At 47.1% G+C, this 16,947-nt stretch overlaps 1 protein-coding gene across 6 annotated transcripts in view; it reads right to left on the reverse strand.

Annotated features, from left to right (window-relative positions):
- The window catches only part of SYNJ2 (synaptojanin 2), a 99,550-nt gene continuing 82,603 nt past the window's right edge, over positions 1–16,947 (reverse strand). For 4 of the 6 annotated variants that reach the window (XM_027082488.1, XM_027082461.1, XM_027082452.1 and 1 more), the window contains 9 exons: positions 13,514–13,732; positions 13,349–13,427; positions 12,623–12,791; positions 12,058–12,231; positions 10,017–10,151; positions 8,087–8,199; positions 6,848–6,956; positions 5,077–5,228; positions 1–3,521 (listed from right to left, as the gene is read on the reverse strand). In XM_027082488.1, coding sequence (XP_026938289.1) covers positions 2,796–3,521; positions 5,077–5,228; positions 6,848–6,956; positions 8,087–8,199; positions 10,017–10,151; positions 12,058–12,231; positions 12,623–12,791; positions 13,349–13,427; positions 13,514–13,732 — 1,876 coding nt within the window. In that variant the 3' untranslated portion in view covers positions 1–2,795. Of the gene's footprint in view, positions 3,522–4,445; positions 4,596–5,076; positions 5,229–6,847; positions 6,957–8,086; positions 8,200–10,016; positions 10,152–12,057; positions 12,232–12,622; positions 12,792–13,348; positions 13,428–13,513; positions 13,733–16,947 lie in introns of all 6 variants that reach the window. The other 2 variants (XM_027082479.1, XM_027082470.1) reach the window with 2 other exon arrangements.

The raw sequence follows: 16,947 nt of genomic DNA on the forward strand, positions 1-16,947 counted from the left end.
AAAAAAAAAAGATAAAACATTTAATGTTTTTTTTTACAATTTCAGTACAAATTATCACTTCAAATAAACATAAGGGTTTTTATTCATTGCTAGTCATCCAGTAAGATCCAATAAGTAATTTCTGCAGTCCTTTCTAATAGAATTACTTCATTATAAAGCAAATGTTTTAATACATTACCTTGCTTATACACGGGTCAGGAGAATTTTAAGTGTCGTGAACTTCAACACCTTTAAACTTTTACAGGACTTTCTTGGGCAGATGTCCTTGTTTCAATAATTTACTGGAACAAATATTTTTAAATTGGCAAGAAGTCCAGGAAGATTATACTGTAAAAAGAGAATCTAATTGGGGTCAGGGAGACAATGCCGAATTGTAAAGTCTGTGCCTAAAATACTGTGGTGAACTGTAACACCTTACACAACAGTAATGAAATAAACTGCAAGGTCACAATAAAAAGGCTGGTGTGGGAACATCAGAGAAAGATTAAAAATAAAAACCACGGAATGAAATCCCCAGGATAGCAGCTGCTCATTGTCGAGATTATTCAACCAACTCTACTGCTAACCTAGGAAAGATACCCACTGTTAAGCACTGATTTAAAAAAATAAGGCAATTCCAATTGTCCTTTTTTTTTAAAAAAAAAAAGTGAATGTTAGTACAAGAACCTTACATATTATCAACTCAAAATCCAGTCTCTGTTATTCATTAAACCTCAACAGCCGTGAGCAAATAATATTCATTTCTTAATGTTAAACTACTTGTAATTTTTCCTGTGACCTGCCTCAATACAGTTCTGTGTGTTAATACTTACTGTCAGATTCTTAAGAACTATTTGTGTGATGAACAGCTATCTTAAATGAAATTCTGTTCTGTGTACCATTTATTGGCTATTCGCTATCTAGAACAAAGAAGAAACCTGAAAATTAAGCACTGGAAGCAACTTTTGTGGTGCTTACTTTCCCCCTGCTTTTCTGACTCACTGTTACATAGATATGCCTTCAAATTCACCTCCTTTTTAGTAGGAAAAGAGGTTATGGAGAAAAGAGTGTTTAAATTAAGAAATCTTCGATTCCATTCCCAACTATGCCCTTTAGAAGTGACGCGAATCCTAGTAAATGATTTACCTTTCCAGAGCCTCTTACCCATCTTGCTTCCTTTCTCCTCCTAACGCTTTCAAGGATCACGCTGTTTACTTCTTGCATTTCTCAGAGAGGTAAAAATGATATAAAGCATGTAAGTGCTAGAGAAGGTGTCCTAATCAGCTAAGGCTAAAAACACCATCTTTTACTACTGGTTAACTACTCGTATTATCTATTTATCTCTATGGGTCACTAATATCTTTTTCTTTTATTAGTTTTCAGATGAAGTGAGATACAGTTTTGTTTTTGTATAACCTGTAATGTATCTTGATAGTGGCAATGAGAGTTAATTCTGAAATCCCAGAGGTCTGATCAGTAAAAGGAGCCTGCCATCCTAACCATTAGCTTTGAGTACAGGAGTTCGCTGGTCACATTAGGGATAACACAGAACCATTGCTGTATGATTCTATGACATGAAAGACTCCTAAACATAGTAAGTGGCACACTGAGATTTTGCCAGTAAATTTCTTATCAGCAAAATTATGATATCTGCTCCAAATGAGTTCTAGGCCTTATAACATTCTTTTAAAAATGTAAAGCAGTATGGTGATGTCTTTTTTAAAGACTGAATAGGTAAGAAGTGGTGTTGGAAATGTACAGGAAAACAAAACCTAATAAAAATGTAGATAAGCTAACTCAGAATAGCCTGAGGTTTCTTATATATGGGGACATGTGGTAACTTTCCTTCCTGAAGCCACAGCTAGGTAGACCAGACTAGAACAGATATTCTTCAAATTATAATAATGAAAATCAGTACTTGTATGTACCAGTATGAGTTTTCACATTTTATGCTTTTTCTGAATATGGAATATAAGGAGAAAAAGAAAGCCATGAGGTTTTATTTAATAGGGAACAGACAGTGTGTAAAAACTGGTAGCACACCAGAGCTCAGGACTGTAGCCATTTACGGGACATGCAAAGTCTAAGACATGGTACAGGAGACGTAGGCAGTTGGAGCTCAGGTGAAGCTAATGGTATATGCTCCGGAACCAAAGCAGGGAATGACACCATCTCCCCCAGGACGCACACATAATCACGGCTAATGTACACGTACATAAATAAACACAAGGGCTCCCAGGAATGTACAGTCTAATCTTTTGGTTGACCTATTTGCTGCTTCCTACTCTGATATCTTTTTTAACCTGGTGTCAGCGGCCAGGTACAGCTCTTAGTGGTCCCAACCACCTTTTAGTGGAATCCTTACATTATGCATCAACCTTCAGGTGGGTCACCAAAAAGTTATTCCAAGTCTGTAAAATACAAACAATATTTAAAAACAAACTCACCACATACAAACATAACTTGAACAACCGTTTAAAATTCAATGGGAGGGAACCTCTTGAGCATTATCGGCTAGATTCTCTTTCCTAAAATCCGTATACTGAATCTACCCGGAGGTTTCTCACACCCTGAGAGGAAACTTAACATGCACAAGTCTGGAATAAAACATATTTTGGTGACTGAATAATAATCTTACTGAATAAGAGACGCAATTTTTGTAAACTACACAAGAGTATCAATGTTTTTTCAGTGTGCCTTTAACTAGATGTCTCTTTCAACTGGGGAGTTGAGACCAATGGGCTTTCCCCTGTTAAGGTGAGGCCAGGGGGAGAAGGCACACATCCTGTGGGAGAGCTGCTGTCGGAGTTTCCCAGTCATGATTTCGCCAGTGGGTCAAACACCTGCAGCACCGTCCTCTTGTCCTTGTCACTGGTTGTCACCCAGTGACCGAAGTCTTTTTCTCTGTGCTCCAGTGGCGGCTCCTGGGCAGGTGAGGCACTGACTTGCTGAGGGGCTGCGTGTGCTCTTCCGAGGTTCCTGTTCCCCGAGTCCAGGGGGTCAGGGCTCTTGGGAAGCCAGGAGTTATTCAACAGGTTACGGTGGTGGAGAAGGCTCCAGAAGGGGTCCTGATAATCACCGAGGAGGGGCGTGGCCTCCGACTTCGTGTCCTTGGTGCCATCAGCCTCAGGGCTTGCAAGTGATGAAGGGCCAAGGAAAGCCGGCTGGGGGAAGACCGCGCCCCCAGCAGGCAGGGGTGCGGGCGGACAGTCGCTGCTGGGGCTGCTGCAGGGGCGCCCCTGGAGAAGCTGGCAGTTGCTCTGCAGCACCTGCAGGTGCAAGGCTGCCGGCGCCGACTTCTTCCTCCGCGGGGGCACCTGGGGCACGAGGGGCGGGGCCTCCGGAGGGGGCGGGGCGGCCGCGGTCGGGGCCTCATCTGGCGCTGGCTTCCCGGAGGCAGCGGCACCTTTCCCGGGCTGAAGTGTTCTCGGTTTGGGAACGGGAGGGACTGTTGCTAGAGGAGGGGTGTCAAGGTTCGTCTCCGGGGGCCCGATTGTAAAATGGACAGCTTGATGCCCAAACTGTTCTTCTGGTGACGCGGGCTAAGAAAAGGCACGACAAAGAGCGTCAATAAGCAGCCCGCCCCCGGGAGCTGGGAATCAGAGCACACAGACGCTGTCCACAGGCGAACAGAGGAGGGGACAAGCGGACATTCTAGCAAATTCGGGATTTGAGAATGTCTGGGATGCGCGAGTGTGACCAGGCAGGAAGGAGCATGGGAGAAACACACGTATCAAGGAGGACCAGCAGGTCCGATGAAATATGAGTGGGAGCTTTCAAACCAGGGCCACCGTGAACAATCTGAAACAAGTTTCTGTTACCTAGGAAACGGGGTGATGCTCTTCCTTTATTAACAGCGAACCTCTGAAAACTTTTCTTCAAGGCCGCAGCTTTGATAATTCAGTCTGTACCACACTAAGATGAAGTAGCTTCTGTCACGGCATTAAGCTAACAGAAGGACTCATGGGTACACTTGCTCCTTGAATCTTTGATATTTAAATATAGAAGAATGGAAAATTTCATACAGGAACTTCACTTCCTTGGTTCTGATTCAAAAGGATCACAAAGAAAACAACTGCACGAGGCCAGAGGAAGCTTTTGTACACACACGGCTGTCGGTAGCTTAAGCATCCGCATTTCAGTATTTCCGCTGGTTCTTTAGAAAACTAGCTGCAGAAACAACCCTTTCTCTGACGGCCTTTAACTGCAGCTCCTGGGCAGTGGGTGGGGAAACTGAATCCGTTTCTACCCCTGGCTTTGAAGACAAAGCGAGAATAGAGAAGAGGAGGAAAGAGGTGTGTTGTGTAAGGAGGCATGGAAAATAGGCAGATGCATGTGCAGACGTGGGACAGCGAGCAACCCAGAAAACACAGAGCAGGCTCTGTAGGAACCACACGCCCAAACCACGCTCATGCTTTGTACAGGTGGAAAAGCAGCCATTCTGTAATGACCAGCCGAGGGATTACCGGGTGTCCGTGACTAGCACACTGAGCTCACACGGAAGATCCAGATGCCTCTAGAGGTGCCAGTCTTTGGGCTGCTACTGTCCTGACAAACTCATGTCTTTGAAGCAGCAAGCAAGGCTGAGAAGCTTGAGAGCGAGAGCAGAAAACAATCTGCAAGGAAAGTGGCAAGAAAAGCTGTCGAGCCTCCAGGGTCCGGGACCGCACGAGCGCGTGTCAACACGGCCAATCCAGGCACCGGTGATCGTTTTTCTAATGCAAATAAAAGTCTGTACAAGTCAAACCGTGGGCATAGGACACAGACCACACACAAATGGGAATCACTGGGACACCTGGAATAAAGCACCCCACGGTGGTTCGGTTTGCGAACTGAAATGGAACATTTGGGCGGCGTGATACCACCAAGCTCTTCCTGTCTTGGTGAGAAATTCCCAATGTTTCTGCTCAGCTTGAGCCAAGAAGCAGCAGGAATGCGAAGAAGAAAGCAACTGCTGGGCATTTTCCTCAAGGATGGGGCTGTGTCTGGGACTCGTGAACATGTGTAAAGAGGCCAGACCCATCGGAGACGGAATTCTTACCTAACAAGACATTTGAGCAACCCAGGAGCAACAGGCTTGTGCAACCAGGTTCTTACCTTTCCTGTCCTCCTCAAGGTTGGCTTCTTGATGGCAGGAACTCTGGGTGCGGGCCGACGGGGCAGGAGTGGGGCCACCCCCGCTGTGGGCTCTGGTTTGGAAGATCCCTGGTCCGTCAAGGCTGTGGCATTTAGGGCTTCTCCTGGGGCGCCTGAAACATACAATTGCACGGCTAAAGTGTAAAGGACAAGGCATCGAATTATCCTTATTCTAAGGATAATTTACTAATGCAATGTATTTCTTTGCTATCTAAAAATAAATCTTTCAAGGTTGTCAGGACTGACCAGCTAGGTTTGGCCCCCAGCTTCTCATTCCCACCTTCTCAACAGGGATGGTGATGTAGGGTCTGTGGAGGGGAGGAGCAGTGAGGCCCTGACATCACGTGCAAAGTTTAACGTGTCCCTGTGTTTCTCAGGGTAGATGATGCAAAACTCAAAATCTCAGCAGGGCCCATGACCACGAAAATGTTAAGCTCGGACCCTGGGTAGATTTCAAACCTCAAACCTCTGCATCTATAGACTTTAAAACAAAAAACAAAAAACCTTTACTACAACATAATTCACATACCATAAAATCTACGCTTTTTAAGGATATATTTGGTGGTTATTAGTGTAGTCACAAAGTTGTACAACTATCACCACTATCTAATCAGCGGAATATCTTCCATCACCCCAGAAAGAAACCCCGCACATTCCCATAGCAGTCACTCCCCACACCCTCCTCTCTCCAGCCTCTGGAAACCACTATAACTTTCTCTCTGTATAGACTTGACTACTCTGGACACTGAACATAAATGGAATCACACAATACGTGGCCTTTTGTGTTTGGTTTCTTTCACTTAGCACACTATTTTCATGATTCACCCATGATACAGCATGTGTTAGTACTTCATTCTTTTAATGGCTGAATAATATTCCATGGTATGGATAGACCCCATTTTATCCATTCATCAGTTGATGGACACTTGGGTTGTTACATCCATACAATTTGAGTTATTGTTTTTAATAAAAAAGAAACCACGGTGTTAATCCTACAACAGTGTTTCTCAGTCTCTTAATCCATGCCCTCCTTAAATGTTGTTTGGGAATTCCAAATAAACTAAATACCTGCGCTATAAGCAAATCAGGCAACTGTAACTGCACCTGGCTTTTCAGAGGGCATAATTTTCCCTCTGCAAAAGAGATTCTAGTATAAAATCGGAACAAAAAACCAAAATATGTTAATAACCAGTGATTTTGAATGCACAGAGGAGATTCCAAGTTAAAACATGGTTAACATGGGTTAGGTGAAGTAACAGCAACAAAAAATTAATAGGCAGTACGGCAACGAATAGGTCCCTGCCTGACAGTGTCCCTGCCTGAGAGAATCTACAATTGCTGGCCATTTAAAAAAACAGATGTTTTGCCTGAAAGAGGACGCCTACCTACCTATCTCTATTTACAGAGCCAGCAGAATGAGTTAGTGCCTGGGGCACCAACCTCTTCTAAAACTCGTTTTTGTTTATTTCAGTCTCTCCTTGTTTATTTCAGTCTCTCCCTTAAGTGCTGCCTAATAATTTTGGGATTATTTTTACATACTTACTGAATTTTAAATATATAGTTTTAAATGGACAATAAGTCTTAGTAGCTGAATTTTATAAAATGTTGCTCAAGGGTACTTTCATTGAATACTGCCTCCAGAAAAAAGAGTGTTTTTCTCTTCTAGGCCCCTTTTAGTAGGAAGATGAATAGAAAAGCAGAATTGGCAGGAGAGCCCCAGGGGAACACCCACCTCCTCTGGCTTCCAGGAGACAGCGGATTGCTGCTTCCGCCTCCTGAGCGTTGGTAGTTTTGATCTGCTTGACGTTATAAGGCTTACTTATCCCAGTCCTAGCTTTGGGCTTGAGGACAAAATCAGGAAAAAAAAAGCGTATTAGCACAGGTAGGAAACAGCCTCACCTGGTGAGTTCTCTGCCTACCCATCTGTACAGGAGCGTGAAGTTGACAGAGCTCCTTCAGACGGTGATTAAAACACAACTTCAACCCAAACCGCATCCCTCAAGCCTCTTCCCCCCGCCCAGCACTCACATATCAAGCGTGGGGGGAACACAATAAAGTTTAGATGACCCTCGTCTCCTAAACTGGACGATTCCAGGATTTTGCAACGTGAACGAACCATCCTCTATCTTTATTTCAATAATCAGGTAAAAGCCAGAAAACAGTCAGAAGCTACTCCTTCCATGGTCCAGCGAAGTCATTAAAACACTTTTCCAGATGTTTTCTCAAAAGTGCTCTCTCTACGATTCTTCGCTTTTCTGCCGCCTCTTAACTGTGACCTCTAGGTCGCCTTTGAGAACCTGCTTTCATTACTACAAACCACTGAGGTGGAGTCAACCGCCTACTCCTGCAGTGACCGTGACCATCGGCTGGCCCAGCTCTACACACTGTCCTGGGACACGTTAGCTTCCACCCAGCCCCCTGCTGCACCTCCCCCCTCCCTCACCTCTAGTCCATTGACCACCTACCGTCTTCTTTAGGTCTCACAGCCATCCAGAACCCTACACGACTGTTATGATTAGTAATGTCCCTACTGCGTTATTTAGGCCCCATTAGATCTCTTTTTAGCCTCTTCTCTCAAGACAACTGATCTGAACTTCTCTTATTTCCCCTTCTGTCAGCCCCTGCTCTATACACCAAGGTCATAGGCAAGCATCGGAGGGGAGAGAAGCAGGTGGGTCTGGAAACCAACAGTCCCTCCCTGAAGGGGCACTTGGGAGTTTTCATCAAACGTGATTTTCTCTCTCGTGCTCTGTACGACCATTTAAAAACCCTATAAAGGGCCTGGTACTAAGTTATGGGGTTTGGGGATGAATGGTGGACAGGCAGAGGGTTAAAGAGACAGACATGTATATATTCACTGAAAAGAGGTGATCCCGCATAATGTTAGGGGCTGAGGATGAACCACGGGGCAAATCTCTTGGGTTTGAAATGCTGACCCATTTCACTATGATCTGAATACAGGAGAACTCACTGCTTGCTGAGGTGCTCCTGGCAGAAGTTTTGCTGTCTGCAAAATCGAATACTGCCCGTGGGTGCCAGAGGAGATGGACACATCCGAGGCTGACTTTTTCACCATTAGACCAGCTGTAAAGACCAAGGAGGGCAGAGTCTCAATCTCAGTGAAGTCGCAGCTGCTTCGATGCAAATTCCCAGCCAACTGAGAGCAAGGTCACAGTTAGGGTCTGAGTACATCCATGGCTTTTGGGGATTCAGAGGCGCTACTGAGTTTCTCTTGTGATTCTCTAATAACTTGGGCTTCTTAATGTAGATTCTCTGGAGAAGCACTGTTTGAATGAAAATTTTAATCTAACATCCTGGAGGAGTTAAATCTGATATAAACTCTGATCAATCATTTTTAAGTGGTTTAAAATACACTACTATTATTAGGACCAAATTTTTAAAAGACTTCGTGGGCAAAATCTAACAAAAAAAATCCCAAAGCAGGGGAATAAGCTAGATTAAATAATACCTGCAGCCATTAACAAGTCATGTTTTACAACAACAGTTAATTCAGAGACATTAGATGAAACACAAATGACCAAACAAAATGGACACTAATTCGTTAAAAAAAAAAAAAGAAAGAAAGAAAAATTGTGTATAGAGGACTTCCCTGGTGGTGCAGTGGTTGAGAGTCTGCCTGCCAACGCAGGGAACACGGGTTTGAGCCCTGCTCCGGAAGATCCCACATGCCGCAGAGCAACGAAGCCCGTGCGCCACAACTACTGAGCCTGCGCTCTAGAGCCTGCGAGCCACAACTACTGAGCCCGCGCGTCTAGAGCCCATGCTCCGCAACAAGAGAAGCCACCGCAATGAGAAGCCCGCGCACCGCAACAAACAGTAGCCCCCGCTCACCGCAACTAGAGAAAGCCCACGCGCAGCAACAAAGAGCCAATGCAGCCAGAAATTAATTTTTAAAAATTGTGTGTAGATGTAGATATATCTAATTGGAAAAAGGATGGAAATCTTTTGGTTAACAACTATTATCTCTAGACAGGTAAAATTAAAACTTTTATTGTTTAGATTTATCTCTTTGTAAATCTCTACAATAATATAGGACGTAAATTTGTTTTTTATTTATTTAATATTTTCTTTTCTGAGTATCAACTCAGAAAAGTAAAAAAAACATGCTTAACGAGTCACGTGTTTCTGGCTTGCCATTGATTACTATTGTGATGTAAGCTAAGATGAACCCAATTCTGAAAGTACAGTCTTAGAAAAATGTTTACGGTCACACTGGGGGTGTGGGGGAGGGGGAGAAGTGAACAGTGGAGGTAAACAGAAACTGATCAAAAGCACGGCATGACTTTATTTCAGATTGCCAAGGAATGTCTCAGGGACAAAGCACTGCTTTTTTTGAGGAGCCAGGAAGAAAAGTGCTATCCTGAGACCCGGGCTAGGAAGTGCTGTTCTCAGCAGGCTCGGGCTCACAGACGGGACGGCTCCTGCTTAGAGGTGGGCGTGTGGTCACCTTATGGGTCAGAGCACCTGGGCTTACTCGAGTCCTCATATGCAGAGAGAGGGTGGGCAGCAGTCCAGGAGAGAAGACGTGGAAAGAAGCCATGGTGGGTGGCGGATGAAGGAGCTCAAAATGTCCCTAGCTTGTGTGTGGCCCCAAGTTTTCCATCCCATAAGGTTTCAAACTGAAAGCAGCTTAAAGCAAAAGCACAGCTACGGGAGGACGAAGAACAGCTTTCTAAAGGACTCACATGATTTGCCGTGAGAAACACAGCTATCTCTGATATCAAACTTGCCATGGATTTAAGACAAAAAGGAGCCCGAGGAGGGGAAAAAAGCACTGTGGAAACTCAAAGGCTAGATTTAGAGCCATCTGTGCAGTAGCAGGAAGTACGCAATTATTCCCAGCAGGCATCGTGGTGAGCGGAAAGCAAGCGAAGTCTTACTTGGAGGGGGGGGTCTCTGCGGTGGGTGAGGTGCCCGAGGCCTATTGGGAACCGACAGAGACCGACTTGGAGAGCGGTGGCGGAAGTCCCCAACTGCTTCCAGCTCCTGCTTTACCACCACCAGGTCAGCATCATCTGGAGGACATGGCAGGGCGTGAGTCAGATGAGTCAGACTCAGGTCTGCAGGGACCCGGCAGTGGCAGGAACTCCTCCCACAGGACAGCTTCAGGGTCCCTCTCTGCTGGCATGGGGGACGGGGGGAGGGTACCCAATGCCTGCTTGGAACATTCAGTGAACCGTGGACAAGGTGTGCTGTCCAGACACGAGAGACACTGAAATATTTTAAAGTGTAGGCATGCTTCCTTCTGAAATAATCCACAAGACTTCCACACAGAGTAGACAGTTGAAAACCAGAGCCCCTCACTCTTAATACCTCATTCTGAAACAGGACAAGAGTTCTGAACTTGAGAATATTTTCACTTCTCTGCCAGCAGGGCAGCCTGCCACTCCCTTGCCAAGGCCCAGCATGGAGCGGCCCTGCTCATTCAACCCCAAATCCTCCAGCCCATGCCAGCTACTGCTCAAGCATTCGCCGTCCTGACTCGCCCTGCAAAATCCTTCTAAGGCTAAGAGGGGTGTGGGGAGGTGACGGCTTCTGTTTTATTACGTGTACGTTTGTTACATTTAAATTCAGGACGATTGTAGGTCTTCTCTCCCACACTACAACACACTCTGATTCATTTTATTTTGGCTCATACACCCCATCCCTCAAATCCAATAACTCAACCTCATGTGTCTCTGGCGTTCTGTTGGGGACAGGCAGGATTTCTCCTTCTGAAGGGAGTGCCTGAACGCCCTACAGCACTGAGGAGATGTTCCCTTGACGTCCACCAGGGAGCAAGGCTGCTCACATGTGAGAGCCCCATGCTGCTCTATGAATTCTTCATTCCAAGGGGCGCATCTGCCCAGCCCTTGAGAGGATGCCTGAATGATGGCCACGCTGGAGAAGAGGACTGCTTCTTGTCTCAAGAGCACATCCCTCCAGCCACTTTCACTCCGGGGCAGGAGCCCTCTGGACGTGCAATGTGCAGAACCCCCTGGATTTGCTGATGAATCCAGTCCCCAAACCTGGACATGTGTTCCCAATCACCTGCGGAGCTTCATGAGTTGCCAGATTTCCAGGGTCCCAGCCCACACCTGCCAAACCCACATCTCTGTGACGGGGCTCAGCCACTTGTAAGTTTAAAAGGCCCCTCTGGTTCAATGCAGCCAGGCTACTGACCGGGTTTGGGACCAAATACAGTCAAAAACGCTTGGGGGTTCTTTGTACCTGTCCCAGTGAAGTACCTTTCCTGGGAAGCATCTTATTGTCAACTCTGTTCTCTGTTCTCAGCCGCAGCTCAAAGGGTCCTGACACGTGGCTAAGCCCCTGCACCTGCTCTCCTCCAAGGGGGAGACACAATGTCCAGCAGCTGGAAGGCACTCGTGGCTGTGGCTGAAACTGAGCTGAAGAGTCTGATGTGGAATCTGAACTACTCTAATTATCTAGGGACCTGGAGTTCAATCCCAATGACTTTCAGTCCCTCTTAAGTCTAAAATGACATAATGATGCTAAGGTGTACTATTACTGTATAATAATATAATGTTATATGAATATAACCAGACACCAGCAGCTCAGGACATAGATATTGAATATGTCTCTTATGGGATTGAATCAGAAAAGTTTTGGAGAGGGAAAAAAATCACAAATGTAAAACCAGTTCAGAGCTATGACAATTTAAATTGCACAGAGGAAACTAATGATCATGAATCCGGTATGTTATAGGGGTACCAGTTGTTGGAAAAAAATTAGATCACTAGAGGAAATGAGTGTGGCGGCAGCTGGATTCCTTCTCCGAGCCCAGTTTTCACCCCTTGCTGTGACCTCTTTCACCCCTTGGTTCGTGGGCCATGCATACTTGATCGGCATTACGTGATGCCCGGCTGCTGAGAGAGTGATCGCTACACCAGAGGCGATTTAGAAAAGGAAGGTCCAAGCTACCTCTGTAGGTTGGATGCTGCTTCTTTTTGGTGAGTGCCGGTGACCGGCTGGGCGGCGCCACTGCCATGGAGCTGGGGGCGTCGGTGAGCTCGTCTGCGCCCGCTTCACTATCTGAGACCCCGGGCTGGCTCAGCTCATCCACCAAATAGTCCTCGTCGTCCTCGAGAATATCCCCTCGGAGAAGGAAACGTCACAGCGAACAGTTAGGGGAAAGGGCCTAGCCGCCAGCGGCCCAGGGCACCCACGTGGCAGCACGGCTGGGACCCCAGTTCCACGGATGCCTGAGACACAGGACAAGCCCACAGCCCTGACGTCTCCAGACTGCCTTCAGTGTCATTTTAGACGCCTCCCATCTTACTTGTCATCGCGTGCACCACTCCTACGTGTGAACACCACCCAGCTCTGGCATGGAGAGCCAGCCTGAACTTAAGCATCCTCTCTGACCTTCCCCAGGGCGGGTCTTAGAACGGAGCCTGGGGCTCTCGTGTTGGCTGCTGGGAGAACGTCTCGCCTGCCCGCCTCACCCCACACGCACCGGGAAGTCCTCACTCGCAGGATGACTCACCTTCTGACTCATAGTCCAGACTCGTGAAGTCGAAGTTTTCCTCCAGCAGACAGGAGTTGGCGGTGGGGGACGCAGAGGCCACGCTGTCTCGCTTTCCAATGATCTCCTCTTGCAAACCTTGCAGCCAGTCCTTGGTCTTCGGTCGAATCTTCACAGCTCTGCCTTTCACCTGTGAGGACAGAGAGGCCGCCTGTGAATGAGCGCAGACGTCAGACCCTCTGACCCCAAAGCGCTTCTCGCTCCAACGCATGCATCGGGAGCCTGGCCCACCTTCACTTTTGCCAAGGAAGGCCGAGGGTCTAGACCTCAGGCGGGCCCAGCACAGCTCACGTCTGGCCCGAAGAAAAGTTGAACTGTCACTTTTCATTCCACGTGAACTTAAAACCAGGATATTATCAAAATGGAAACTACCTATGAGCTGCATGTCCCAAACCACGTGCTCTGAAGAGAAGGCTCACAACACTCCCATGGGAGGGTGCGAGCGCAGACAGACCCAGTAACACGGCGGGGCTGTGCTCCCAAACCTGCTCTTTCTCCCCAGTTCTGCGAGGAGCCAGGGCTGGAGAGTAGACACCTCGACGAAGCTACCAGAATCAGATGCCGGCATGAAGAGGCCCAGCTCCCGCCCTCCTGTGGCGTCTACACCCGCAGACCCGGCCACGTGAAAGCACAAGAAGCCCACGGGGACAAGCAGCCCCGCTCCCCGGGTGACCAAGCACAACTCACCTTCATTCCGTCCACATCCAGGACGCTGAGCGCCGAGTGACTGTCTGCAAAAGTCACCAGCATCTGCCCTTGGTTGATCCTGGGAGAAATGAGATTCGCCAGGTCAGCCCGGGAGTGTGCCCTCCAGCGAGGCGCGCACCAGCCCCGCCATGCGCGCGTCCCTACCTGACAAGCAGGATCGTCCCGTAACTGCCCAAGGTCTGCATGAGCTCCGTGCGCACGTCCTCGGGAAATTCGTTTTTCTCTTCGGAGGTTGGCGACTGAAGGTTGACGACGACGGTGGCGTCCCTGGGGCCCTGGAAAGAGGACACTTCCTGGAACACCCTGTCCCGAGCACCCACATCGACTTCTTGCACTTCCACCTCCACGATGGCCAGCACGGGTCTGCGTCAGACACGGAGGGAAGACGGGGCACCGTTAACTCGGGACAAGACATCCCCCAGCCCTGGCTCCGTCCCGACACCACTGTCAACAGTAAACCTACACCATGACACAGCCTGTGTATGTGGCCCCCTCCCCATGCCACGGTCCCCGGAACTAAGCTCTCCGGTCCCGGGGTTTCAGTCTGTCTTTCCCCAACCTTACTCTCTCGGCATTTCTATCTACGGATGATGTGAGAGAAAACCACACCAGCCATGAGCAAAGCTTCTTTACGTGCAGCCCCAGGACTGCCGAGAAGAGGGGATTCTCCCTGGGCTAGGGGTTCAAGCTTTTTGGGGGGCTGTTTGGCAACCTGTGTTAGGAAACTCAAAAATGTTCATCTTTCGACCAACGACTCTCAATTCTAGAACTTTGTTCTAAGGAAATGACCAGACGGTCAGACAAAGATTTATACACGAGGTTGATCACTACAGCACTGCTGATGGAAGGGACAAAGGGGAAACAATCTAACTGTCCCAGGATAGGGAATGCGTTAGGTTACGATGCAGCCACACGACCATATGCCATGCACTCATTACGAATAATGTTGTAGAAATCTGACATACACAGAAAAACAGATCAGCAGGAAATAATGCAAACCTTGTTGTAATTTTTATACAGGGATGGGTTTACTCTACAAAAAATTTAGAAAATCCTTTCTTATGAAGATTACGTAATCTTATTGAAGACATTTACAATATCAGGTGGAAACAAAGCATAATACAAAATAGCATAGAATACGGTGGCAACCTTTAAAGCCAGGGAACATTGAAAAAATGAAGAGATATGGGTGGTAAATCCGTCGTACCCCCCCAAATTCATATTACTACTATTAGATTTTTTTTTGCCTCTAGAAGCAAGAAAAAAGAAGACGGAGAAAAATCTGACACAGGAATATGCGCTGAGGGTTTTTTAAAAACTTTTTGTGGGAGAAAAACTTTCCCGAGGAGCCTCATGTGTTAGAAGCGGAGCATCTCTGATGAAAGTGGGTACGGACACGGGAAGGCAGCCTCACTCACTCAGCAATGAAAAGGGATCAATTACTGACACACCAGCAACTGGAAGAAGCTCCAGAGAAAAAAGCCGGTGCCCCAGTTCTGCTCCATTTTATAACGTTCTTGAAATGACAAAATGCTGGAAAAGGAGAAAAGACGAGTGGTTGACAGGGGTTAGGAAGGAGTGTGGGAGGGAGGGAAACGAGGGTCCCCGTGGTGACAGACGTTCTGTCCCGACCATATGGAAGTCAACATCTGGGTGTGAGGCTGCGCTGTAGATTACAGGGCCTTACCGCTGTGGGGAGCTGGGTGAAGTGTGCACGGGATCCCTACATTATTCCCTATAACTGCATGCGAGTCTGTAACTACCTCACAGTCAAAAGCTTAATTAAAAAAACTAATGTAGCAAGTAAGAAAGCAAATGCTAACAGTTCACATAACATAGTCCTAATTTTCTTATCCACATTTAAACATCTACAAGCTTGCATGCACGTGAGCACACACTACACACAGGTTAACGTTTCGGTGCAAAATGTACGTGGAAAATGCAGTGGAAAGACACATAACGAACTGTCACCAGACATGGTCTCAGGGCTTGGGACTATGGATGATTTGTCTGTGTATATTTCCCCTAATTGTCAAGAACCAAGATGTTCTGGTTTTGTAATTAGAAAAATCAATAAATGTCTAAGATGCGTCTCAAAGCAGGATGCTCAGATCCGCACTGCCCAGTCTTCCCAGCTAAGTAAATGCTACTTCATCCTTGTAGCTGCTCAGGCCAAACACTCTGGACTCATCCTCACCTCGTCTCTCTCACACCCCACATCCACTCCATCAGCCAGTTCTGCAGGCTCCACTTTCAAAACCTATCCAGAACCCCCCACTGCTCACCATGGCAACCCACAACCACCCTGGCCCAAAGCCACCCCGTCCCTAGCTTCCTCCCTGCCTCCCTCCTTCCATGCTGGCCCTGCTGGAGTTTCTTCAGGTGACTCTGTTCTAACCTGGCCACACAATGCCGCCGCGCTCAGAGTGAAGCCCGATGTCCTTTTTATGGCCCACAGGGTTCCACGCAGGCTGACTCTTGTTCATCTCACCTCGTTTCCTATGACTCTTCCCCTCACTCTTCTCTCTCCAGCCTCTCTCTTCTCCGAACTCCTAGATGTTCACTCCACACTCCCGCTCTGGAATGCTCTCTCCCTGATACCCACACGGCTCCCACTCTCACTTCCTTCAGGTCTCGGCTCCAAGGTCACCAGAGGCACCTTCCCTGAACACCGGGTGTGTAATAGCACCAACCCCTTGACTGACCCCGGCCACTCCTTTTTTTTTCATTCATGACACTTCTGTTTCTTGTCTGTCTGTCCTCACTAGAAAATTCCTTGAGAGCACGGTATCATCTGTTTTGTTCACTGCTTTTCCTCAGTGCCAGGAACGGGGCCTATATATCCATATAAGGCCCCCCAATAAATACTGGTTAAATGAATGCTTCTAAATATACTCGCTGAACTAGCAAACCTGAAAGTCATACATCTGTAGATTTCCCCACGCTCATCTCTAGGTGTGTATTTGCAACAGCAGCTAGAAATCAGAAGCATGGAAAGTTTTCGACCTAGTGACTGACCAGCTGCTCACCACCAACTCTCTTTCTTAATTTCTTTGCTTGTAAAAGTTGAAACTGACATGATAGTTTTGGTAGCAGCCGTGGGAAGGTCAAATGCCATCTTCTGTCTTTAAAGGTGTTCTACAAGAATAACCTCCCTCTGTGGCCAGTCCCGGTGCATGGCGAGCTGACAGACCTCTGCTGCTGTGTTCCATCCTTAATCCACAAGGCACTAGGCCAAAGCAACAGCTCAGAGCATCCAAAACCCTGAATGCAACTCTGTAAAACCCTATGGTGTTTGTAACAATGAAACATTGGGAAAAATATTCATCGGTAGATGAATGGGCAAATCACGTGGATAGAGTTAGCGGAATACCGGACAGCAGTTACAAATGCAAGAGTCAGATCTCTAGTAATGACGTGACTGTATCTCAAAAATGGTACGTAACAAAAAAAGCGAGTTGCACGATGACATAATGTATCAGAATTTAAAAGACGTAAAATACCACAGGTTGTGTCTTCGCAATTTTCATAATAGATGTTACCTGTGACGTGGAGCAATGACAAAGTGTTAACAGTGA

This window comes from Aethalodelphis obliquidens, unplaced genomic scaffold, assembly GCF_003676395.1.
Source record: "Aethalodelphis obliquidens isolate GAN/ISIS:26980383/991018 unplaced genomic scaffold, ASM367639v1 scaffold3, whole genome shotgun sequence".
Taxonomy (NCBI): domain Eukaryota; kingdom Metazoa; phylum Chordata; class Mammalia; order Artiodactyla; family Delphinidae; genus Aethalodelphis; species Aethalodelphis obliquidens.